The 27668-nt window shown below is 38.9% G+C and overlaps 1 protein-coding gene across 2 annotated transcripts in view; it reads left to right on the top strand.

The window, feature by feature from the left end:
* ITGA8 (integrin subunit alpha 8) overlaps nt 1–27668 on the top strand; it is a 183672-nt gene that overhangs the window by 102290 nt on the left and 53714 nt on the right. For both annotated transcript variants that reach the window (XM_043882707.1, XM_043882708.1), the window contains exons 20-23: nt 3324–3471; nt 10984–11076; nt 16139–16218; nt 20015–20095. In XM_043882707.1, the coding sequence (XP_043738642.1) occupies nt 3324–3471; nt 10984–11076; nt 16139–16218; nt 20015–20095 (402 nt within the window). The remainder of the gene's footprint in view (nt 1–3323; nt 3472–10983; nt 11077–16138; nt 16219–20014; nt 20096–27668) is intronic.

Raw genomic sequence — 27668 nt, 5'->3', positions numbered from 1 at the left:
TAATGGAATACAGGTGTTTATTTAAAGCTTCCCTGGAGAAAGTATACACTTCCAACTACTACCCAAAATGTGCTGCCTGAAATTCTTGAGCTTAGCTACCCTTTGGGCTAGCCTGTGGTTTGGGTCAGTTCTTTGTCATTGGTGTCAAGTGACACACCCTGAGACATTGCCTGGGCTGTTTCATCTTTCAGCAAAAGTAGGGGGAAATGTTTTTGTTCGAAGTTAACTCATCTCTGGGTGGTTCCGGTTGTATTTATTTGCCTCTGTCTTGTGGGAAAAGGATTCAGACAGGCTGGTTCCATCAATACCTTTGCTGAACCTGTTTTTGCAGCTCCCCATGACTCAGAGGCATCTTTAAAATGGTCAAAACAAAAGTAATTTTGATTTACTGGAAAAAAAAATGTTAATGTGACTTGATGAAGTAAAGCTGAAGATATCACAAATCAAATAGGAATCAAAGGGGAGTATCCTGGGACTTCCCTGGTGGTCTAGGGGTGAAGAACCCACCTTGCAATGCAGGGAACGCATTGTTAGTCACTCGCATTGTCCGACTCTATGGGCTGTAGCCCGCCAGGCTCCTCTGTCCATGGAATTCTCCAGGCAAGAATACTGGAGTGGGTTGACATTTCCTTCTCCAGGGGATCTTCCCCACCCAGGGACTGAACCTGGGTCTCCTGCATTACAGGCAGAGTCTTTACCATCTGAGCCACCAGGGAAGCCCTCCCTAAATTGGCAGGCCAAAACAAAAGCAATTTTGATTTACTGGGAAAAAAGTGTTAATGTCACTTAATTAAAGTAAAGCTGAAGATGTCCCCAAATCAAATAGGAATCAAAGGGCAGTGTCCTGGAACTTCCCTGGTGGTCCAGTAGTTAAGAATCCTCCTTGCAGTGCAGGGAACCTGGGTTCGATCCCTGGTGGGGAAACCAAGATCCCACATGCTGTGGAGCAACTAAACCCGGGCACCATAGTGAGAAAGTCCCTGTGTGGCGATGAAAAATCCTGCTCTCTACCACTCAACCCAATACAGCCAAGTAAATAGTAAATAAATGCATTTTTTAAAAATGGCCATATGCTGTTAATAGGATTCATTATAGTTTTCAAGATGTTACCTTTGGGGACAACTGAGGAAAGGGCACATGGGATCTCAGTGTTATTTCTTACAAGTGCATGTGAATCAATAATTGTCTTAAAATAAAAAGTGTTTTTTATGTCACACACACAAAAGTATGTTTTTTAATAAGGAAGTGAAATTGTTTCGATTGTGAATAAACCTTGACTATCAAAAATTCTAGCGTTTTCCCCAGTTGATTCATATAATTCATCATTTAAGACTTCTTAAAGTATTTAATTAAAAGTTTATAGCTTCCCTGGTGGCTCAGTGATAAACAATCCGCCTGCCAATGCAGGAGATGTGAGTTAGATCCCTGGGTCAGAAAGAGCCCCTGGAGAAGGAAATGGAAACCCACTCCAGTATTCTTGCCTGGGAAATCCCACAGAGGAACCAGGTGGGCCACAGTCCACAGGATCACAAAGAGTTGGATATGACTTAGGGACTAAACAGCAAAGAAATAGAAACTACATTTTCACTTAGAAGTATTCAGGGGGCACATAGAAGCATTCAGGGGGCACATTACAGATAATGTGATTACTTCTTGCAGTAAAAATATCTTAATTTAATAAATTTAAATGTTATACATTCTAATAATTAAAAAGGAATGGCAATTAGAATAGACAAGGTAGTACTTTCTGAAATCTGACATTATAATACTATACCCTTTGTAAAGTCTTGTTTAATTTTCACCTTATTTAGCCATGCCCAGGGTATGTATGCAAACTAGCTTGTCACAGATATCTGCTTGTCATCAGATGGAATCTTATCTTTTTCTATGTTACGATACCATGAAAAATCTCTGTATCAAAAAGTTTAAATAAAACATTCTTATCCAAGAAATGTACTATTGGAATAGTCTAAAGAATAAATTACAAGCTATTTCATTAAAAAAAAAAAAAAAAGAATCAAAGGACTTCTCAGTGGCTTGTCATGGAGACACAGCAGTCCAACACTGGTTCTGACTGCATTGTATTAGGGAAAGAAATAGGTCTAAGGGGTAAAATATCCTATGGCAGAAAAAGCATAGGAAGAAACTTCATTTGCCTCTGTCTTGTGGACGAAAGATTCAGACAAGCTGGTTCCATCCACATCTTTGCCGAACCCATTTCTGCAGCACCCTGTGACTTAGAGGCATGTTTAAGACGGTCAAAACAAAAGCAGTTTTGATTTGCTGGAGAAAAAAATGTTAATGGCACTGGGTGAAGTAAAGCTGAAGATGTCACAGAATCAAATAGGAATCAAAGAGCACCCAGTAAAAATGTGCTCCTCCCCACCTCCTTCAACCCAGACCCACCCCAGGAACTATCTCACTGCCAGTGTGGAATCCTCTTGGTAACTGCTCATGGGGACCTTTTCCAAATTTCATAATTCAGCAAGTGTCCAAAGCAATATCTTCGATTAAGGGTCAAAAGTAGACTTTTCCAAATGCTGGTTTGATTAGAAGTTTGGAGGGAATTAAATTTCTTCAAAATACCCCCAAATCTTCCAATAGTTATTTGAGACCTTCTTTTGTCTGCCTCTCTCTTCCCTCTTAGTTTCCACTTAGTGTTACCCGTGCCTCCTCCTACTTTCTAAATCATCTCTCTCCTTCTCTTCCTGCTGTCCGTCTTCCTCCTATGGGATGTTTTCAGGGATGGGCTGAAGCTCCCTCCTTCTGGCTTGTGAGCTGAATAATTTTCAGTTTTTGCTGGTAGACTGTTAAGTATGTGGGTAGCTGAAAATTGATCACAATGGGAGGATTTATACCACTGGAACCAGCAAATGCTATAGGTCATAGTTTTGTTTAAATTTTTTTTTTTTTTGAGAACTGGTTGTTTATTTATTATACAGGTTTTAAAGGTTACTTTCCATTTATAGTTGTTACAAGATACAGGCTATCTTGTACAATATCCCACATTGTACAATACAATCCTTGAGTGTAACTTAATAGCCAGTAGTTTGTGCCTCCCACTTCCTGACCTCAATATTGCCCTTCCCCCTGCACCAGTAACCACTAGTTTGGAGAACTGGTGGTTAATCATTTACCCTGGGGTGTTTTCCTACCCTTCCAGTCCAGACAGTTTTAATTCTTCTGATCACCCCCTCAAGACAATGAATCTTGTTTTTTTCTCAGTCTTGCATGTTCACATCTTCCTCTAAGTCCTTAAATAAAATATCCATGCATCCAGAGATATATCATACGTAATGATTCTTTTTAAACTGCCTTTTTAGAGATAAGCCCCAGGTCATCATTGGAGGTGAAAACCACCTTATGCTCATAATCAACGCGAGAAATGAAGGGGAAGGTGCCTACGAAGCCGAGCTCTTTGTGCTCATTCCAGAAGAGGCCGATTATGTTGGGATTGAACGCAGCAACAAGGTAATGCCAGGAGGTCATCTGGAGGAGGAAAGAGCTAGGTGTATTTTGAAGTCAAATCCATGTTAAGTCATCTTAGCTGAGAGTTTCTTCATTAGTAAAAGGAAACAAGATGGCACCTCATTTTGTTAAGCACGATAGCAATGGCCCAGGAAAAGTGATGGTCTTAAGCAGTATTCATATCTTTCTTGGCCACAGTGCAAAGATAAAGTGACCAAAGAGTGGGAGCTGAAATGAGGAAGACCACTGTCTGAAAGAGGCAGCCCATCAATGTGATCCATCACCCCTACCCCAGGCTGACTTCCACCCACCCCAGCTGTTTTCTGGCCTTTAAGTTCCTTAAGGACTTTAAGTTCCTTTATGCTTCAAGCCGGTCCCAGGAGGTCTGGTTTTCATTACTGCTTTTGGAGGAAGGTCCTGCCAATCCCAGCTGGGCACTGAAAAGAGCCTAGACAGGCACTGGAAACGAAATGCATTCATTTTTTCTTTTCTTTCTTCCTAGTCTACCTTTTCAGGACCAGGACCAAGAAAAAGCCAAGCTTTTGTCATTTGCCAACCCTGCAGTGCCACTATTTGTTGAACTGACCCTGACGCTCTTTATAGAATTTCCTTTCTTTATCAGAATATGAACCTTCCCATGCAGAATATCTTTGGGTTCTGGTGGAAAATCATTATAAACACACCAAAGGATAACAGAGAGAGTCCCTTGGTTTCAGAGACATACAGACTCACATCTAAGGGCAGAGGCCAAGTTTCACACTTGCATAGTCTTGCCTGCAGTTCTCATGGAAGTCTGCACAATGAGTAGTATTTAACTTCTTGCTGATGGGCGTGGTTCGTTTAACTGAAGTTTATTAAAATTCTGCTACTTTCCAAAAACTGCACCATCTTGGGAACATGCGTATTCTAATGATTATATCATCTAATGAAATATAATTCCTTTAAAGAAATACTAACAACGGTTGCGATGTGGGTATTTGAAAGACATTTACAAATGTGAGGAATACAAAATTCTGTGTGCACACCTCTAGTCTCATGATTAATGTTTTGGTTAAATTATCTTCTCAGTAAAAAAATAAACCCAGAGGAACAATAATCAAGTATATTCGACAGTCCTAAAGTCATCACAAATTTCTATTGTTTCCAGGGAACATATCATCTAGGAACACTTACAAGCAAATAATATGTAAACAAGCAAACAATGAAGCTCAAGTGTGTTATTTTAAAAGCTGTTCCAGGGCTCTTCTTATGTTTTTATTTCAATGCCCTTTCTGTCACTCCACCTCTGACTTAGTTACACAAAGCATCTATTCAAAATATTCTTCTTTTAGCAAAGCATTCAGTTTACTATCCACTTTATTGCATGGAAAACATAGGAAACATTTATCGTTTCTATCTTTGGGGCTTTAGACATTACAACAGACATTATCCATAATCTCCAATGAGTCCTTAACTGTTTTCCTCCATCCATTTCCCTTGGGCAGAATTTGAATTTGACATGACTAAGCCACATTCTAATTCCTTCTTTGTTTTTAAGCAGTTTGAGGTTTGTGTCCCTTTTTCTTTATACTCAGTTCAAGTTTGGGGCTTTTTTAAAGCAATTTTCTCTCAAGAGGAAAAATATGAGGGATTATCTGATTGTCGGTTTTGTTGTTCTTTGATTAAAATCATTTTTTTATTTGAGCATAATTGCTTTACAATGTTGTGTTAGTTTCTGCTATACAACAAAGTGAATCAGCTATATGTGTATATATGTCCCTTTCCTCTGGAGCCTCCCTCTCACCACCCCATCCCACCCCTCTAGGTCTTCATAGAATACTGAGCTGAGCTCTGTGTGCTATATGGTAGATTCCCAATAGCTACCTATTTTACACATGGTAGTGTATATGTATCAATCCTAATTATAAAAACTAAAAATAGGGATAAAAAATTAAAAATGAAGCTACCATATGACCCAGCAATCCCACCACTGGGCATTTATCCTGAGAAAACCATAATTACAAAAGGTATAGCACCCTAATGTTCATTGCGGCACTATTTACAATAGCCAGGACATGGAAGCAACCTAGATGTCCATAACAGAGGAATGGATAAAGAAGATGTGGTACATATATACAATGGAAAGCATACATCTTTTTTGAAAATGTAAATGCTGGTCATCTCCTGCTCTAGAGATCTTAATGGAGTCAGCCTTTATAATTTTTTTAAGCGACTTTCTTCTGAATGTTTCCAGAAATAAAAGCCTATATGCTTTATCTTTTTATTATTGTGGTAAAATGTATGTAACATAAAAGTTACCATTTTAACCCTTTTGAAGTGTACAGTTCAGTGACATGAAGTATAATGACATTGCTGTGTCACTACTGACCATCTCCAGAACATTTTCATCTTCCCAGACAGAAACTCTGTACTCAGGAAACACGGACTCCCTCTTACCCCTTTCCTGGCCTCTAGGACTCAGCATTCCACATTCTGTCTCTATGAACCTGTCTATTCAAGGGACCTCATATACACTCCGCTCTTCTGTCTCCACCCACTTCACACTCGGGGTGTCCAGAATGGGATTTCATGGGACCATTATTCAGTTCATCACAGGTATGTAGTTGAATATAGCTGTCAGATTTTAACGTACCTCAATTTCCCCCCAGCTCCAATAATAAAATGTTTCTAAAGCATCCCAATACTCTGGTCCCTAAACCTATGATCTTTTTCTTTAACAGCTTTGCTGAGGTTCAATGTGTATCCTGTAAAAACCACCCATTGTAATTACATAAGTTCAATACACACACAATTCAGTTATTTTAGTAGATTTATAGAGGAATGCAACTATCACAGCAATACAGACTTAGAACATTTCCATCACCTCAAAAAGTTGCCATGTGCTTATTTGCAGTCAGTCACCACCCCTAAATCCAGCCAAGGCAGCCACTAATTCACTTCCATCTGTGTAAATTTACCTTTTCTGTACACTTCATATTAATGGGGCCATACCATAAACAGTCATTTGTGTCTAGCTTTCGCTTAGTACAATGTTTTTGAGGTTCATCTATGTCATAGTCTGTTTAAGTCATCAGTAGTTATTCCTGTATATTGCTGAGTAATATTCCATTGTAAGAACAAATCTTGTTTTGTTTATTCACACACACACACACATACAAAAAGAACTAGACTTCATCTTTCCACACTCCTCTCCATAGCCTATCTCAGGGAACCTCACTAGTCTCCGCTCAGTTTCTAAAACTTAAGTCAGCGTACGCCTGTCCAACTGAACCCTCTCTCCATCTCACTGCTTTTCTCCAGACCTACCCAGTCTTCTCCTGGGATGACTACAACAGCCTCCTAAGTCATCTCCCCATCTCCCAGCCTCTTCCCTGCACTGGAAGCCTTCTTTCTAAAATGCAAATCTGACCCTGTCACTCTCTTACTCAAAGCATTTATGTGGAATCCAGAAAAATGGCACAGATGAAGCTATTTGCAGGGCAGGAATAGAGACACAGACGTGGAGACTGGACTTGTGGACACAGGAGGGAAGGAGCGTGCGGGACAAATTGGGAGAGTAGCACCGACATACATACACCACCATGCGTAAGACAGACAGCTGGTGGGAGCTCAGCTGGGTGCTCTGTGCTGACCTAGAGGGTGGGCTGGAGGGGAGGGAGAGGGAGGTCCATTAGGGAGGGGATGTGTGTATACATACAGCTGATTCACACTGTGTACAGGGGAAATTAACACAACATTGTAAAGCAACTATACCCCAATTAAAAAAAAAACACACAAAAAACCCTTTCTAGCTCCCCATTGCTTGTAGGGTAAAGTGCAAATCCCAAGATGACTTATGAGGCCCTTAATTACACTCCTGCTGATCTCCTCTTGGGTTTCCCAGGTTGCTCAATGATAAAGAACCTGCCTGCCAATGCAAAAGACACAGGAGACTCGGTCAGGAAGATGCCCTGGAGGAGGTAAAGGCAACCCACTCCAGTATTCTTGCCTGTAAAATCCCATGGACAGAAGAGCCTGGAGAGCTATGGTCTATGGGGTTGCCAAGAGTCATGTATATACATGCACGCTAATCTCCTCAGCCGCATCACAGGTTTTTGAGTCTTTCCTTTACCCCCACCCTAATCCTAGAGGGATGGCATTTCTTTTCAGTTTCTGTATTACCCATGAACCCTCCCACCACAGAGGGCTCAGATGTCCTGCTCCCTCAGTAACTCCACTCTCTGTCCCCTTTTTCCAGCTTACTTCTTACTGCTCACCCTTCAGGCCTCAGTCTAATAGTGATGGAGGCTTTTGACATTCATGAAGCAATTGCTGTGAGCTGTGCTCTGCTCTGAGCTCTTGGAAGTATTCAGTTTACTTAATCCTCCTAGCAGCCTGATAGAGACACAGCAAGGCTATCATAGATAAGAAGAAACAGAAATATGCCCCAAGTCACACAGCTATTATGTAGCAGAACCAAGACTGACACCTGAGCTGGCAGGTCAGGCCTGTCCTCTTAACCTCTGAGCTGCCCTGCCCCCTGCAAACTTTAGATGTCACTTCCTCCAGGGTGTCTTCTTTGACTGCTTACTTCTTTTTCTTTTTTTTAAATATCTTTTTATTTTGTATTGAAGTATAGCCGATTAACAGACAATATTGTGATAGTTTCAGGGGAACATGAAGGAACCCAGCCATACATGTATGTGTATCTGAAAGTGAAAGTTGCTCAATCTTGTCTGACTCTTTGCAGCCCCATGGACTATACAGTCCATGGAATTCTCCAGGCCAGAATACTGGAGTGGGTAGCCTTTCTCCTCTCCAGGGGATCTTCCCAACTCAGGGATTGAACCCAGGTCTCCCACATTGCAGATGGATTCTTTACCAGCTGAGCCACCAGGGAAGCCCGTGTACCTATTCTCCCCCAAACTCCCTTCCCATCCAGGTCGCCACATGACATTGAGCAGAGTTCTGCGTGCTATACAGTAGGTCCTTGTTGGTTATCCATTTTAAATATAGCAGTGTGTATATGTCTAACCCAAACTCCCCAACTATCTTTTCCCCGCTTCTTTCCTCCAGCAACCATAAGCTTGTTCTCCAAGTCTGTGAGTCTCTTTCTGTCTTGTAAGTCAGTTCTGATGGCTTATTTCTATGTGCATGTGCTCCTCCATCACTGTGAATTTCTCCTATCATGAAACTTAGCAAACTGTATGTCTCCATTGCTTGCTACGATTGCTTGTGATTCCTTATTACAATTCTTTTCATAATAGGAAGTTTAAGGAAGACAAGGTTTTGTTTTGTTGTTGTTGTTTTTTTATCAGTGCCTGGTAAGTGGCAGGTACACAGTAAATATTTTCCGAGAATGAATAATGATCTAAGAGCTATAAATGGATGAGAACAAGATAGTCTAGGAACAGCTGAGGAGAATAGTCTAGAAATATCTAGAAAAACAATCATTGTTTCTCCCACTCAGAGAGAGGAAATAAAGGTTAAAAAAAGAAAAAGGGTGGGATTCTGGGGAGGAAGAAAGATCTTTGATTGATATGAAAAAGCTATTTCTAGAAAGTTGGGGAAAATGTACATATGACTTTCAACCTTCAGATAAGATAAAAATATTTACTATAGAAACCAAATCCTTGAATTATGTTCAAGGGACATGTGGTATTTTGGAAAGCTTTTGCTGGGCTCTTTGTTTTTTTTTCCCTCCTGTTTTCAGGATTGAGTTAGTAATTCCAACAAAAAAAAAAATCTCTTACAATTAGGGTTAGTTTTGGATCCTTCAGAACTTGAATAGATGCAAAAGCTAAATTTGAGAAGCAAAAATATTACCAACTTTTAAAAAATATGTTTCTTACTTCCTTAGGATACTAACATGTCACTCAGGTTATTTGGAAAAAGCAAGATATTAAATGCTTCCTCTGGACATCAGACATTTTGCTTCTTTCTCATGAATTGGAACAGACCTTTCAATGGCTGGCGGCAGGAAAAGGGTTTTATACTTAAGTATGTGCTTGTCCATGGGGCTTTCCTGGCACACAGCAGTAAAGAATCCACCTGCCAGTGTAGGAGACACAAGTTCGATCCCTGGTTGGGAAGATTCCCTGAAAAAGTAAATGATAACCCACTCCATTATGCTTGTCTGGAGAATCTGGAAAGAGGAGCCTGGCAGGCTACAGTCCATAGGGTCACAGAGTCGGACCCTTAGCAACTGAACAACAACATGTGTCTGTCCATTTTATTTCAGGCTCCTCGTAGGAGAGATTATGAGCTACTTACGCTCTGTATCCCCAGACACCATCTACTGCTTTGTGCTAGACCTTGTTCTAGCCTCTGGGAATAGAACAGATACAAAAACCTCTGCCCTCTTAAACTTATTTTCTTAAAGTGTATGATTTACCCACGGAAATCTTGACTTAGATGTCTGAGATTTTTTTTGCCTTTTCTTTGTTTTGGTTCTTGGTTTTTCTCAGTGATGTGGGAAGAATGGAAAGGGGATGGTTTTTGAAACTTCTACTTGAAAATTCCCATGATTTTCTTAAACGAAATTTCAGTAGAGCTGACAGATGGATAAGTGCTCCTCATATTTGGATCCCTTTTCCATGGTCCTTTCATGGGGTCCTTTGTCAAAGTCCTCATTTTGCAAGCTTATCTTTGGCAATGAGGCTGACAGGTAATATATCAGTGGCACTTAACAAGTTAGAGTGAAATAATGGATGAACATGTCTAGCTGCTCAAGGCAAGAGCAGGGCCATAGAGACGTTAGGTTTTGAAAGATGGAAAGCAGCTCTGGGTGTAGACCCAGCTGTGGACTTCCAGACAAATGGGAGTAGCCTGAAGACACAAGAGGAGCTATGAGCAGAGGATAGGAATCCAGTGATAAACCTCCTTTACTTTCCCCTCCATTGAGTGTAACCTTGAGACCTTCTCCAGCACATAATTCTAAGCATCTCTTTGAACTTGACTTTATATATATTCTAATCAGAATAGGATGTGGGGCACAAAGGAAGATGAAAAGCAGGGGGTAAACATAAATGTGCTCTCTTGTCATCTTAAGTATTTATAAGATTGAACTAAGATTGGGTGTGTAATCTGAACATGGAACCAATGTAGGGAGAAATGTGTGTTCAAAGCAATTCTCTTGCAAATGGTCATTGGGTTATATGATAACCTATATATCTTGCTGTCATTTCGTTTTTGGAAGAATTGGCTTAGTCATGTTTAATAATCTGTAATATTCATGCCCCGCATTAAATAGTAGTGCAAATCATTTCAAAAGTGTGCATATAAATATTCTGCACAGCATTTTCTTCCTCAGTGAAACACAAAAGATGTGTTTACCCATCCAGCACATTTCTTCTTAAAATTAAACTTTGGTCTTTTCTCACACACTTCTCTGATGGTCACACATGAATCTCTGGGCTCAGGCACTCACACAGGTGTTTGAAATCAAGAGAAGCTTCCCGGCTGCCCCGTTACTTTTGTGACAGGATGTGTTTATTCTGCCCCCTGACTCCACACTGGTGTTCTTCCTTGTTGCAGGCTTTGCGCCCACTGAGCTGTGAGTACAAGGTGGACAATGTCACCCGAATGGTGGTGTGTGACCTTGGGAACCCTATGGTGGCTGGAACAAATGTAAGAAAAAACCAGATGCCCTCAACTGATTTCTGTCTAATTGAATTGTAAAGAGAACTAGTGGAAAGCCGCCCCCCTCCCCCACCACCAATTAGCACTCAGCAACTTAGCACCTGGCAACTAAAACCAATTTGTCAGGAAATTCCCAGGATGGTGGGATTTTGCATCATAACCCATGCCAACTGGATAAACTAAGCTTAAATACACAAAATGATGAATGCTTTCACATGCCTTCTCTTTTGACGTCACTCTTACATAGCTTCAGTCTCAACAAATTTCTAAAGGCTATTTTTTTTTTTACTACAGATTTTTTTTTAATATTCTTTCTTTGAATTTCACTACAATTTTTTTCCTTTGAGTCCAAGAACTATGATGCACAGGGTTTAAGAAATAACAGAATTAAGAATTTTAGCAATGATGATTAAACTTTTATTTTAGATATACCTCCCATGTGAATATATTCACAGTATTTTCACATTAAAATATGACTATAATCCAGGTTTTAAAGCGACTTTACCAGGTCCATATTTTCCATGCACCTTACTTGATGAAGAATAATGCAGAAAATTGTAGCAAGAAAAATGAAAGGGTTAAGATCTGTAACAGGCTTATAAAAAAATAAGGAGTCCTTTTTTTCCCCTTTGTTTCCAGATTTAGGAACTTCCCATTCAGGATTACTTGTGGGCAATAAATTCATTTTATGCCATTGCAGTTTAAGTATATACAGAGTAACTTCTTGTAATAAATATCATAGCGAATGTCATTATTTTATTGAGTCATAAATCAAGGGGGAAAAACTGAAATCTACAAATGCTGCGTAATTAAGTGTTACAAGTTGTATGTATTTCTCTGTTTTAAAATAGATGTTTATGATTCATTGATAATGAAATGACTTGTTTGGAAAAAACCCTTCCTGGAAATGTGTAAGTGTGTAGGTTTGTATTAAAACAGCTTCCCAAAGTGTCTTCCAGAGAGTGCTGTTCCTTTGAGACGAGCCTTTTAAAGGGAGTCCTGTAGTCACTGCTAAGAATCATATCCTCTGTGGGACCTTCAGGTGCCTGCATTTAAAGTGCTGAGAAGTTCTGCAGTAAGGAAGCCTTCTAGCCCAGTGTTTCTCACATTTATTTGAGTGTTTAAAACTTTCTATCAAGTGATACTTATTCCCAGCTTATACTCTAGGATACTGTGCTAGAATACTGTGTTTACTTTCTCACATTCTAAATTGATTATCCTTCCATTGATCTCGGGTATTTAAAAGATATGCCAAGCTGTAGTCTAGTAAATTCACTTTTTGAGTCAAAAAAAGTAAATATTTAAATGAAAGATAAACATTTATAATAGATTTTTATTAACTAACATGTATTGATTGCCCTCTGTGTTGTAAACCCTTCACTGGGTGGTTTGTGTGTGTTATCTCATTTAATTTTTACAGCAACCGTCAATCCTATGAGTCAGGTGTTTCTCCTATATTACAGATGAGGAAACGGAGACTTAAAGAAATTAAATGAATTGCCCAAAGTTGCATGTAATGAAGAACAGAACCCAGATTCGAACCAGGTCTCAACAGAAAGCCTGCATTCTAGTGGGTCTACAAAAATTGGATAAAAATTAATGAATAACAGATGAGATGTTTCAAGCAAGCCATGAAAGATAGAATAGGATGTCTAAGCAGAGATAGTAGAACAGTTTTCATTAGAATCCTTTTATCTAGAAGCTTATAAATCCTTTGGCTAGTTTTCAAGAAAAATCTAACCGCCCAATTTGATAGGAAAAGGTCTACCTAAGGTCAGAGTGAAATGAATTGACATGGTATTAATGGTATTAGCTTCTATAGGTGACTGAGCACTCATCCCTTTTTTAGTATTAAAAGTGTTAAATCCAGACCAGAGAGCATATAAGTTCATCAATAATTAAGAATAGTTTCAGAACAAAAACTGGACACCGGTGCTGTTCAAAGCGGGGGGTAAAAACTGGCAGTGTGGTCTTAGCCACAAATGTGTTTTTGTGAAAAGACGTCAATCCATTTTACCAGCAAATAATCTTTAGAAGTCAAGGAAGTAAATTGTTTGTATTCATTTATCTCTGAGGTCTATAGGAGAGGAAACCTAATAGCTTTCTTATCTCACCCTTGAATGCCCTTAAACACATCAAATTTTATTGCGTTCTCTTTTGTTATAAAACACTTTGATTTATTTACTTCTTCATCTTGTACTTCTAAAAGAATACTCTCAATGGGTTTTAATAAAATTCCAAATGTAAAAGCAGTCCTAAATATTAAAAAGCATCACAAACCGCTAGGATTAATTATTCCAGTCCCAGTATTTTTTAGAAAATAGTTTTCAAGTGACTTTTTAACAGAACATTCAAGGTTGTATTTAGAAGTTTCACCTCTGATTTGTAAGCTGATCATTTTTGTATATTAGCTTTAATAATATAAAAATATTTATATACCAATAAGATTTGTAAAAATTCTCAAAACCTCTCAAGTAGAATTAAAAAAAAAAAAAAGTTGCTCAACAAAGACTCTTTGAAATCAATGCCCAGAGATATGACTTTTGGTTCTAGTTAAGATGATATGTGTCTCTTATCAGTATGAAATTGTAACATCTTCATTGTATCTTCATCTTGTGTTGTATATAAAGACCAACATCAAACAGGCCTCACCATAATATAGTAAGCACCCACCACTGGAAGTGTGCAAACAAAAGCACACTTTTTCACCATTCTGTCAACCATTTTTAATTACACCCCTTGTATATGCCTGGTATTAAACTAGAGTCTGATAATATCAAGAAAAAATGTATAATCCCCACTTGATAAGAAACTTAAAATTGGAGGACTTCCCTAGTGGTCCAGTGGCTAAGATTCCATGCTCCCAATGCAGGGGACCCAGATTTGATCCCTGGTCAGGGAGCTAGATTCCACATGCCACAACTAAGAGTCCGCATGCCTTAACAAATGATCCCTCATGCCACAGTGAAGACCCAGTGCAACCAAATAAATAATTTTTAAAAAGAAACTTAAAAATTTTCAATACCATAGGTTGAGTCCTGGGAAAGTAACAAAGGAGACAAAGAATAAAGAGAATGTTTCTGCCTGACTTGGCCTGGAAGATTGGAGGGTGTGCTGCAGGGGGATCGCGTGTCCTGAACTTTGAAGCATTAGTAGGAGTTCTCCAAGTAGGAAGCCACAGGCAAAGACTTTAAAAGTTTCTAAAGAAGAGAGAAGAACATGTGCAAAGTCCTAGAGGTCTGATAGAAAGTTGCACATCTGGAATTTTAAAGGAATTCCTCCTGGTTGGGGCATAAGGACCCATAGGTTTGATAATTAGGCACACCTGGGTTTAAGTCCCAGTTTCTTCCGTGACAAGCAGTGATCCCTTGGGCAAGTCAGACTGAAGTGGGCGAATACCTATTGTAGGAATATTTGGAGCAATCAATGATGTGATCTAAATCCACCAGGGCAGTTAGGGCTTCCCTGGTGGCTCAGAAGGTAAAGAATCTGCCTGCAAGGCAAGAGACCCAGGCTTGATCCCTGGGTCAGGAAGATCCCCTGGAGAAGGGAATGGCAAGCCACTCCAGTATTTTTTACCTTCAGAATCCCATGGACAGAGGAGCCTGGCGGGCTATGGTCCATGGGGTTGCAAAGATTTGGACACGACTGAGTGACTAACACACCAGGGCATACCTGACTTGCAGCTCATTCAGTATGGGCTAATGAAATCATGATGATTTATGATAAAAATGATTTATTATCATAACAACATGAGTTTTTATTGCTGGTTTGATTCTCACAGTGTAGTGGCTGTGAGTTTCAGGTTCTTGTAGTTGGCTTGTAGCGATTTCAGTTCCCACTCTAGAGTTCATTTGCTCTTCACCTGGAACAAGACACTTAATCTCATGAATCCTCGGATGGCTATGGACAGTAAAATGTCAACAATCAGGGTACCTATTTTGTAGTGTGGTTGCTGTGACCATGTGAGACTTTGCATGTAAGTCTTACAGACTTAGACTTTGCACCTAGAAGTGCATTGGAGAGTAAGTAATATGTGTCTTAGCTTTTATTTTTTACTTCCTTTTTATAGTATCATTGGATTCATTTTTCTTCAGGTTTTTAAAAATCTGTTTTCAAACTGTAAAAATAATAAGGACAGTTTTAAAACTTTGGAAAAGAAAGGTGGAAAATATAATCCATACACTTACAACCTTAACTGTAAGATATTATCCTGGTATTTTCTAACAAGACACCCTCACTCCTGTACATTAATTTTTCCACTGGCAGCCTTTTAAAACTGTAGCAAAACACATGGTACATACAAGTGTGTAACTTTTTTTCTTCATTGAAAATCATTACATTAGAAGTGTTTTCTACATTGCATAGGCTTCACAGATATAAGTTCAACGATGACATGAATTTCCATCAAACAGAATCACCACAGTATTCTAAATCAATCTCCTCTCATATATTTAGGTTGTTTTAATTTAGCACATAAAGAAGGTGGCAGGAAAAGAGAGATAAGAGGCTAAATGAAAAAAGGGACAATGTATACATATAGGCACTTCCATGCTCTGGAGGGACTTCCCTGTTAGCTCAGCTGGTAAAGAATCCGCCTGCAATGCAGGAGACCCCAGTTCAGTTCCTGGGTGGGGAAGATCCCCTGGAGAAGGGATAGGTTACCTGCTTCCGTATTCTTGGACTTCCCTGGTGGCGCAGATGATAAAGAATCTGCCTGCAATGTGGGAGACTTTGGTTCGATCCCTGGGTTGGGAAGATGCCCTGGAGGAGGGCATGGCAACCCACTCCAATATTCTTGCCTGGAGAATCCCATGGACAGAGGAGCCTGGCGGGCTACAGTCCAGGGGGTCACAATGAGTGGGACATGACAGCGACTAAGCGCAGCACAGCCCTGCATGGCCTGCGCCCTGAAGTCTCAGCTACCCCAGGGTAGAAGCAACAGCAGTCTAGGATGGGGATTCGCAGGGATGACATAAAAAGATTTTTAAGCTGTATATAAGGCTCCTTTCATGTAATAAACTTAATGTCTTGTGATTTTTTTTTTTAGTTTTCTCTGGGCCTCCGATTTACAGTTCCACGTCTTGAGAAAACAAACATGAGCATTAACTTCGATCTTCAAATCAGAAGGTGAGACCTTTATATGCATAAATTATTGTCAGTGTTCAGTATTAATGAGATCCATGGTGAAATGAATGCTCCTTCACCTTAACAGGTCTTCTAAAATTAGAACCCAGATGTTCATGGGCCATTTTCCTTTGTTTCTATTATCCCAGTTCTTTCTTTCTTTACTTTTTTTTGTTTGTTTGTTTGCTTTTGAAAAAGAGATCCATTCTGCAGGCCATGGAGTGAGAGTAAAATCACTTCTTTGAATCTACATAGATGTATATTTTTCAAAAGGTTCAGGTGGTTCTAAATATTCTCATTTGGGAAACCTTCTGTTTATATTTCTAAGTTTTCGGGATGGGGGGGAAGGAAAAGATAAAGAACTGCATAAGGAAGGACCACCATCACTCCAGATAATAATATGTTTCTCACCATCATTGTCTGTGACACTGATCCTACATTAGCATGAAGCTTTGTATCACTCCAGAAAAAGATTCCTAACTTATAAAAGTTTAAAATCTGGTACAAAGATGCAAAGCAAGTTCCTGACATTTGCTTCTTACTCTTGATTGCAGTTTCGAATAATAGAATGGATGTAACTAGTAGTTCAATCAAGGAACAAAGAACACTGAATAATACTGTTAATGCCTTCCCCCAAACCGTCATATAGATAACCATTCAAATAATGAATTCAGGGACTTCCCTGGTGGTCCAGTGGCTAAAGTTCCTTACTCCCAGTGCAGTGGGGCCCAGGTTCAGTCCCTGGTCAGGGGACTAGATTCCACATGCTGCAACTAAAACTGAAGATTCTGAGTGCTGCACCTAAGACCCATTGTAGCCAAATAAATAAATATACTTTTTAATGATGAATTCAGTGAGGAAGTGCTGAATTTGATGGAAAATAGAAATGGTCACATTTTAAACATCCCTCTTCATCTAAAAGAACAATCCATGATTATATTCCATCCTTATGTGCTATAGAAACTCATGATTATTTTAACATTATTCTGAAAATGCAGAAATAACAAGAGAGGCAAGAGCTTTTAGTAGCCATCAAATTCCAAAAACATATGTTATAGAAATAAAAGTATTTGAGAATACTTTTAATACTTAAATATGCTACTATGTGAGTGGTGAGCATTTATCTGCATGCTTTGCTAGCAGACTCCAACAACATAAATAAGTGTTTAATGGATGGTTTGTATTCAGCTTAAACCAAAGATAAATTAAACCAAGTGCTCTGAAGTCTGAACTCAAACTTTTTACCATATTGACCACGGGTACCCACATTTAATACCTCTTTCCACAAATAGAACCCCAAAGAGAAGAGGGCTGTGTAAATTAATAAACTTTAAGTATTTTGTGTCACCAAATGTTTGAATTAACTGGTCTCTCCATGCCCTGGCTCTGGGTGACATGTAAACATCTTCCTCCCTGTTTAGAGCAGGTCTCAGTTTGTGATTCCCACAGGCAAACAGATCTTTATGATCATCCTTGAAGCTGATCCTGGTAATGGTGAAATGAACACTGTATTGTTTTGCCGACATTCTAGAGATCACAGAACGCATAGAGGGAATGTTAGAAAATAGAAATAGGAAACAATAAGGAAGAAGAAAATAGCATCAGAGTAATAAGTGAAAGACGTGTTTATCCTTGGTTCCTGACAATAGGTTATAGTCATGGAGAGGAAATTCATCATTCCTTGAGAAGAACTAGCACCGACACTATAAATAGTTGAACATCCAGGGCAATGATGAATTGTTTGTTTGAATGGAGCAGTGGTGTTAGTGAGGGAGGGTTCCTTCCAGGAAAGAGGTGAAAGATGCCTCTAAGTTATATATCCAGCCTGGCGTCTTTCTTACCAGGAGATTTGCTGACTCCGCTGGTTGCTGACACCACCACTGGTGCCAGCAGGCATGTGTGTGGAGGATGATTTAAATTAGCCATCCAGGTCCAGCCTCTGATTCCACCATTGCTATTGCAACTTTTCAAAACAGCCTCTGTAAGCCTCGTATTAGACTCCTGTCCCAAGACAATTTAATCTTGACATCTATTTATATTTTTAGGATGCTGCCATGAAAATTGTTTTCATTAAACTACTTGGAAGCAAAATGCAATAGAATTATAGGATAACTTAAATGAAACTTTTTTTTTTCGTAATTTTAATTTCTACTGTTGTAAAGCAGTAGTGGCCTAGAAACTAGAAACAAGGTCTGTATTAAAATGTGGAACAAGCCAGACTTAAGCTTCCAAACAGCAGTGTTCCCTGTAATGCACTTGGAACCGTAAAATCTGTAACAAGTGGAATTACTTAATGACTTCTTAGTGGTAAGTCAGAATCCTGCCTTTAAAAAAACAAAAAACCTTTTTAGTTGGCTGATCCTCCCCAGATGTGACAAAAATAAAGTGGCCTGGAAATTGGGGTTCAAACTTTGGTGAACAAGTCCCTCTAGCCTCGTCACAAGCTTAGCAGTGATACCCGTTTGCAGGAAATGAGCCTGACATTTGCCTGTTTATATCTTTTATGTGTGTTTGCCATTTAAGTTGCCTTATCAGCATATACAATCGAACAGGACTTTTCAAAAGCGTTGTGGGAACAATCCTCTCTCCCGCTTTGAAAGCAGACTTTATCATATCTTTTCCAGCTCCCACATTTGGAAAGCTTCAAAAGCTAGTCAGGACATGCCCCATTACCATCGTCAGTATGAGAGCTTGTTCGTTGCATCTGTGTGAGATTTGATGATGAAAAAAGGGGAGGCTTTCTCTTCTTAATGAGACCTGAATATAAACATGACCTGTTAGCAACAGTGTCACATCCCGATTTGCTGTTTGCTAGGAGCTGCATGAGCTTTTGGGGTAATAGGGTGACTTCAATGACAGCCCAGTAAGACAATGAACACAAATGGCAACTGCATCAAAAGCCCACCTACTGGTCCAGCCTTTTAAGAGACCACGTATTTTCTTTACAGCAATGGTGGTTTAATACATGCATTTTTAAGTTAAATTTTATATCTATTTATATTTCCTTGAGAGAAAGAAACAGAAAACTTAAAAATAATTTTGCCACTGTTCAAAGAACTATTATTAAACATGGATCTTCTATCTTGAGTGTCTTGATGTACTTGGTGAACATCTATTTTGTCTCCTAACTGCCCAACTTCCTTGGGTCTTGCTTCTTCACACCATTGACCATGCTTCTAATTCACTCCTCACCTCTCATCTCAGGTAGCCAGTGAGCGTGCAGTAAAGTTCACTTATTTTAATGTTACTCAAAAAATAAACCATAAGGAAGATAAATTTGCTGCCAAAACAATGTATGGTGTGATGCATTCCAGAGCCAAACAGAAATGCTGCTGCTCTTGGATTATTCATGCCAGTTCTCCTTTCATTAGCATGGAAAATCAGGAGTTGACTGTGCTGTCCTTTCCCATTTGATGGGCAATGAACTTGGTCCACAGAGAAGTTAAGGAATGTGTTCCTCGTAGAAGCCGGACAGTGAACTCAGCTCATTGCCTTTTGAGCTTAGTCGTTGAAAGGAAGAAGTGTTGGCTTCTCTAGAAATCTGTTATGTTTTCGGATAAGGTGTCTCATCTTGGGAAGTTATGACTTTCAAAAGTTATTACTTTTGATCATAGAGGATCTTAGCATTTCCATTTACAAATGGTTATGATTTTGTAGAATGGATATGCCTTTGTTTTCTGAATGATCGTATTGGTAAAACATGGTGCTCCTTCGATATAAAAAAGGTTTTTTATGATCACCTATTGTAGTTAACACGTCTGAGAAAATATATTTAAATCATTTTGTCACTGTGTTTTAGTTCCAACAAGGACAACCCAGACAGCAATTTTGTGAGCCTGCAAATCAACATCACTGCTGTAGCGCAAGTAGAAATAAGAGGGTAAGTAATAAACAAGATATTATAGTAATTATATTTTAATAATAACTTTCTGTATATGAGTTATGATAAAATACTAGTAAAAACAATATGGAATTTTCCTAATGTATTAGAGATCACAATTCCCTTTGGTTATAAAGTTTCATTCTTTTCAACCCATCATTAGCTTTCCATTGGAAAGTGGAGTCAACCCTGAGATCACTTTACCACCATACCCCACAAACTGATAGTTCAGTATTCAAACTATAAAAGCTAGTGATAAGAAGCCAAGTAAAACAGGCAATGTGATTGCCTGGAAGTCTCACTTCTCCAGTAATTATTTTGGCATAACGAAAATTCAGCCTCACCATACCACATCTTGAGTTTAAGAAATGGCTAAGTCTTAGATGTGAGGGTTGATGGGCTCCATACTTTGTGTCTTTTTCCTCCTGTCCCACTCTTTGAAGAAGTTGCCAATAAGCAATCAGTTGAGAGACAGGAAGAAAGTGGTCAAGCAAAAGGCTTGGAATAAATACCATCTGGGAAATCTGTGCCTGGGGGGAAAAGAAATCGGAAATGGACTACATGTAGTTCTTATCTTGTATCAAGTGTGGACTTGATTGATTTTATTCTAATTCTTGTTTTATCAGAACCATCAAGGACTTGGCTACAAATGTCAACTGGTATTTTAGGCTGAACTGTCCCTGGGGCTCCAGAAATCTCAGTTCCCCTTCCTTTTCCATAGGTCCTGAGACCTAGGAGTTCACACTCCTCCATGACGCCAACTGTAGATTTCTGCACTAAAGCCATTGTCATTGTGCCTTCTTTTCCTGCTGCCCCAGGTGCTCAATGGCAGCAGGGTAGGGGTGGGGCTTCCTGGATGCCATCCTGGCACCACTGAGGTTCTGCCTAGTGGGTGAGGGAATGATAAAAATGCCTGCATTTGTGGATCCTTTCACACGCTACCCTAGCACGTTAGCATCTCCTAATATGTTCTAGTACCCTCACTGTGCAAGTGAGGGAATTTTGGTATAAGGAATTGAAGGTTACACAGCTAGGAAGTGAGCAGCTGGAGTGTAAATATAGGCAGCTTATGTCCAGCTACATGTTTTTAAAATAATGGTGATCTACAGCCTATGAGAGAGAGGTTTTTGAACCTTGTCGGCACAAATTTTGTGTGTGCTTCTGTCATTTCTTTTCATGCAAGTGAATGTTTTTGACATTTGCTCAGTTTAATGCATGTGCCTCTAGTTCATTCATTTTAATTGCAGAAGAATAATAGCATTATAAAGCTATTATAAGGCTATAATTTAACTTATGTATCTATTCTACTTTTGGGGTTGTATTTTTGCTTTTTTACAAATGTTTTTAATTTTTTTGTGGAAAAATCACATAGTATAAAATATACTATTTTAACCATATGTAACTGTACAGCTCAGTGACACTAAGTACATTCACATTGTTGTACAACTGTCACCATCATCCATCTCCTAAAATTTTCACTTTCCCTAAGCTGAAACTCTGTCCCCATCAAACAGTAAATCCCCATTCCTCCTCCCCACACCTCATCCCTCCCAGTCCTGGCCCCTGGCATCCATCAATGCACCCTGCAACTCTATGAATTTGACTACTCCAAGTACGTTGTGTAAGTGGAATCAAAAAGTATTTATCTGCACCTACTGTATGTTGGAATGCATTTTCAGGTTAACTTAAAATATTCCCTACCAACAACTTGACCCTTCTTTCCCCCCACCCCCCATGCTGTATAGTAGGTTTTCATTAGTTATCTACTACTATATGTATCTTCAAGTACACTCATGGCAGAATGTCAGAAAGGTATATGCTTCGAGGTGGAATTTCAGGATCAGAGAGTATATACTATTTAACTTTACTGAGAATACCAAATTGTTTTCCAAAGTAGTTCTACCAGATTACAGCCCTGAAAGAATTGGATTGACATTTCCATTGCTCCTCATTAACTAGCTTTCAAAATGACCTAGTTTTACATTTTGAGCCAATCTGATGGATAGGAAATAGTATTCAATTGAAGGTTTAATTGGCTATTCCTTGATTTCTAAATGAGATTAAGCAGCTTTTTTATGTTTGCTTTTTAATGTTTGTTAACTTTTATTCTTCCTATCAGGCAATTTCTGTTCATTCTTTTACACCTATTTCTATTAAGAGACTTGACTTTTTATTAGTTCATAGGTGTTCTTTCATATTCTAGAGTTGAGACACTATTTCTTTATTGGTTACACATACTGCAAATGTCTTTTTACAGTCTGTGGGGTCTGTGATATTTTTTAAGTCGAGTTTATTGAAATATACATTATATAAAGTAAAACTCACTGTTTTTTAGGTATCTAGTTTGAAGAGTTATAACACCACAAGAGCATTCACTATAAAACAGTTCCAAAACCCCAAATAGTTTCTTCATGTACTTTTTAGGCAATCCGTCCCCGACTCCCAGGCTCTGGCAACCTTGGTCTATTTTCTGTGACTCTGTTTCTAGAAAGTCATATAAATATACTCATGTAGAATGTAACCTTTTGAGACTGACTTCTTTCACTCAGCATAATGCATTTGAAAAAAAATTCCATGTTCTTACATGTATCAATATTTTGGGTTTTTTTTTCTTTTTTTAAAGAAAATTAATATTCTGCAATTCTTTTTCTGAGAGGTATTCCACTATCTGGACTTCCCATACATTGCTCATCCACTCACCAGTTGGTGAACATTTGGGTTATTTCCTGTTTGGGGCTATTAATACTAAGTCTGCTATAGGCATTCACTTACGGCTCTTGGGACGTTTGTTTTCACAAACGGTGGTTCTGACTCATATGGCAAGTGTGTGTTTAACTTTATAGAAACTGCTGAACTGTTTTTCAGAGTGGCTGTACCATTTCTATTTTGCATTCCCACCAGCAAAGCACAGAAGTTCCAGCTGGTCTGTATGGTTGCCAGAGTGTGCTTGAGATTCGTTTATTTGTTTTTAGCCATTTTGGTGTGTCAGTGAGAAGTATCTCACTGAGGCTTTAATTAATATTTTCTTATGACTAATGATATTGAGCATCTTTTCACTGGTTATTTGCCATCCATATCACCCTTTTTTGGTAAAGTGCCTTTTAAAATTTTTACCCATTTACCCATTTATTACTGAGCTTTCTGTCCTGCTGTCAAGTTGTAAAAGTTCCTTACACATTCTGGATACAAAATCACTTATCAGAGCAGTGTCCTACAAATATTCTCTCCCAGTTCATGGTCTGGCTTGTCACTTTCTTAACAGTGATGTTCAAAGAGCAAACATTTTAAATTTTGATGAAATCCAACTTTTAAATATTTTACAGTTTGTGGTCTTTGTGTCCTATGTAAATCTTTCCTTTATCCAAAGTCATAAGATTTTCTCCTATGTTTTCTTCTACAAGTTTGATAGTTTTACATTTTGGTCTATGATTCCTTCTAAGCTAATTTTTATACCTGGAGTGAGGTTAGGGCTAAGGTTCACTTTTGCATGTGAATATCCACTTGTTGTGCCATTTGTTCAAAAGACTATCCTTTCCCCCATTGAATTACTTGGCACCTTTGTTGAACAAAAGCTTCCCTGGTAGCTCAGCTGGTAAAGAATCCACCTGCATTGCAGGAGACCCTGTTTCAATTCCTGGGTCAGGAAGATCCGCTGGAGAAGGGCTAGGCTACCCACTCCAGTATTCTTGGCCCTGGCGACTCAGACAGTAAAGAATCTGCCTGCAATGCGGAAGACCTGGGTTTGATCCCTGGGTTGGGAAGATCCCGTGGAGAAGGAAATGGCTACCCATTCCAATATTCTGGCCTGGAGAATCCCACGGACACAGGAGCCTGGCTGGCTACAGTCCATAGGATCGCAGAGTCAGACATGACTGAGTGACTTTCACTTTCTTTGTTAAACAATCTGTTGTCCATCTGAGTCTTTGTCTGTACCTCCTATTCTGTCTTACGGAGCTATGTATATACATAGACAACACATCTTGAAATGCAGTAGTGTATTCTGAGATCTTGGTGAACTCACTAAACAATTCAGAAGCGTTTTGTTTGATGATTTCCTAGGATTTTCTACAGAATTATCATATGACCTGCGAATAAAGACAGTTTTCTTTCTTCCTTTCTAATCTGTATGTTCAAAAGTTTAACCAGATACAAAATTAGAGAGCAGAGATCACCCTTGCCTCTGACATGAACTGCAGATTTGGGTGGTTCCCATCCACCCACAGGTTCAATAATTCACTTAGAAGGACGCACCATACTCTGACAGCTATTATACTCATGGGAACAGTTTATCACAGGGAGAAGATGCAGATTACAATCAGCTAGGGGCCAAAAGTGCACAGTTGAAGTCTGGGGAAGTACCAAACACAGGGCTTCTATTATTCTCGTCTGCAGAGGCAGGATGGGTTACTTTCCTGGTATTGATGTGTAATAGAATGCTGTGACCAGAGAAACTCACTCAAGCCTCAGTGTTTAGTTGTGGGTTTTTTGGAGGACGGTGCTCCATAAGATAGGCATGACTGACTGACCACTTACATTTTTTGGTAAATATTTATATTTATTTATTTGTAGCATAACTGCTTTGCACTGCCATGTCAGTTTCTGCTGTGAAGCAAAGTGAATCAGCCATACATATACTTTTATTTCCTCCTTTTGGAATTTCCTTCCCATTTAGGTCATCACAGAGCACTGAGTAGATTGGGTTCCCGGTGCTACATAGCAGAGTCTCCTTAGTTTTCTATTTTATACATAGCAGTGTGGATTATGCACACTATATTAATTGGTTATGCACACGTAATTGATCTCAGTCTCCAGGATGACTGAGATGATGTGATCAAGCCTCCCATTGTGAATCACTCTGTTGGTCTTCCTGATGTGAGCAACTCCAAAAATTATGTCTTTAGAATATCCAGTGTGACCTCCACCCCCTCACACTCCCGCCAAAAGCAAAGATATTCCTTCTCTCAGGCATAAAATTTTGAGAGCTTATCTCTCAGAAGTTGAGGGCAAAGACCAGACCTCTTTGTGGCAAGGTTAAACCATTTGCTATGTTCCATTCAGTGCAGTCTTTCAGTCGTGTCTGACTCTTTGCAACCCCACAGACGGCAGCATGCCAGGCTTCCCTTTCCTTCACCATCTCCCAGAGCTTGCTCAAACTCATGTCCATTGAATCGGTGATGCCATCCAACCATCTCATCCTCTGTCATCCCCTTCTCCTCCTGCCTTCAATTTTTCCCAGCATCAGGGTCTTTCCCAATGAGTCAGCTCTTCACATCAGGTGGCCTAAGTATTGGAGCTTCAGCTTCAGTATCAGTCCGTTCAATGAATATTCAGGACTGATTTCCTTTAGGATTGACTGGTTTGACCTCCTTGCAGTCCAAGGGACTCTCAAGAGTCTTCTCCAACACCACAGTTCAAAAGCATCAATTCTTCGGCGCTCATCCTTCTTTATGGTCCAACTCTCACATCCATACATGACTACTAGAAAAACCATAGCTTTGACTGTATGGACCTTTATCAGCAAACTGATGTCTCTTGTCTCTGCTTTTTAATACACTGTCTAGGTTTGTCATAGTTTTTCTTCCAAGGAGCAAGCATCTTTTAATTTCCTTGCTGCAGTCACCATCCACAGTGATTTTGGAGCTTGAGAAAATAAAGTCTGTCACTGTTTCCATTGTTTTTTCATTGTTTCCCCATCTATTTGCCACGAAATGATAGGACCAGGTGCCATGATCTTCATTTTTTGAATGTTGAGTTTTAAGCCAGCCTTTTCACTCTCCTCTTTCACCTTCAAGAGGTTCTTTAATTTGCTGTGTAGTTATGCCTTTTATTTCTTTTTCTTCTCTTACTGCCAGTAGAGACTGCCAGTGCAAAAGTGAGTAAAAGAGGTGAAAGCAAAATGTAAAACTGTGCCTTGTTGAGAGACCCTGATTTGATCTTAAGGAGAAAATATTCGGTCTTTTACCATTAGGTCTGATGTTAGCTGTCTTAACAGTTTCTGACATGAATGTGTATTCAGTTTTGTCAAATGTGTTTTCTGTGTCTATGAAGAGGAAGTCTGGGGAAGTACCAAACACAGGGCTTCTATTATTCTTGTCTGCAGAAGCAGGATAAGTTAAATATTTCCCCCTTTTTGCCCACTAAAGTGGTGACTTGGTTAACTTTTGTTTCTGAATTTTCAACCAAAACTGCACTCTGAGCAAGAAGCACACTTAAGCATGATGATTATCATTTTTATATATTGTGGGATTTAACTTGCTAAAATTTTGATAGTGACTTTTGCATACATGTTCATGGGAAATATTGATCTGTTGTTTTCTTTTCATCCCAATTTTTGTTCTGATTTTGGTGTTAGGAGGATGCTAGCTCCTTAAAATGAGATGAAAGTATTCAACCATCTTTTCTTTTTTCTGAAAGACTGTGTGTAGAGTTGGTATTATTTCTAACTTAAATATATAGTAAGATTCACCAGTGAAATCATCCCAGACTGGAGTTTGGGGCTTGGTTTTTTTGGTTTTTTTTTTGAGGAGGGGATTTGTTTTTGTAGGAAGGTTTTTTAAAAATTCCATTTCATCCTTAGATACAAGGCTATTCATATTATCTATTTCCATTTTAGTGCATTTTGGTAGTATTTCAAGGAATTTGTCTTTCATTCATCTAAGTTGTTACACAGTTTGACATAATTTTCTCTCGTTGTCCTTTAAGTGTCTGTAGGACCTCTAATAGTGTCCCTTCATTATTTCTAATATTGGCAACTTGTAGCTTCTGTTCCCTATATTTTTCCCTGACCAGTCTCACTAGTGTTTGCTGATCTTTTCAAAGAACTAGGTTTTTTTTGTTTCATTGATTTTTCTTTCTTTCCTCTTTATTCATTTATTTTGCTTTTGTTTTTGTTTTCTATTCCATTGGTTTCTACTTTTGTCATTATTTTTTTCCTTATGTTCATTTTAAGTTGGATTTTCTCTTTTTCTAGTTCCTCTATGTAAAATTAAAGACTTTCTTCCAGTTTTTCTTACATAAGCAGTTAGTGCTATAAATTTTCCTCTAAAGCTATTTTAGCAGCATATCAAAATTTTGATATGTTGGGTGTTCATTTTAACTCAGCTCAAAATGTTTCTCTGTTTTCTTTGTAATTTCTTTTTTAACTCATGAGGTGACTCATGGGAAGTGACTTGTTTGATTTAGAGATATTTGGAACTAATCTAGATGTTTCATTTTTGTGCATTTCTAATTTAATTCTGCTGTCCCTCTCTTGATGAGATAAACACTGTATAAAAAAATCAGAGACAAAAAGCACAAACATTATTTTTACTGTCTTATTTTTATATCTTTTTAAAATTTACAGCTAGTATATATGAAATTTTATCTCTTTAAGCTTAGCTTATCTTTGTTTTGCTAACCAAAAATAAATTGAAACTGTTTCTTAATTCCAAAATTCATTTTAGTCCAAGTAAGCTAAGTGCTTAATTTAACTGGATATCCCTGGTGGTTCAGATGGTAAAGTGTCTGCCTGCGACATGGAAGACTCGGGTTCAATCCCTGGGTCAGGAAGAACCCCTGGAGAAGGAAATGGCAA

The sequence above is a fragment of the Cervus elaphus genome, chromosome 23 (assembly GCF_910594005.1).
Source record: "Cervus elaphus chromosome 23, mCerEla1.1, whole genome shotgun sequence".
In the NCBI taxonomy this organism is placed as follows: Eukaryota; Metazoa; Chordata; class Mammalia; order Artiodactyla; family Cervidae; genus Cervus; species Cervus elaphus.
Note: the sequence above shows the minus strand (reverse complement) of the source record. Positions and strands in the feature narration are given on the sequence as shown.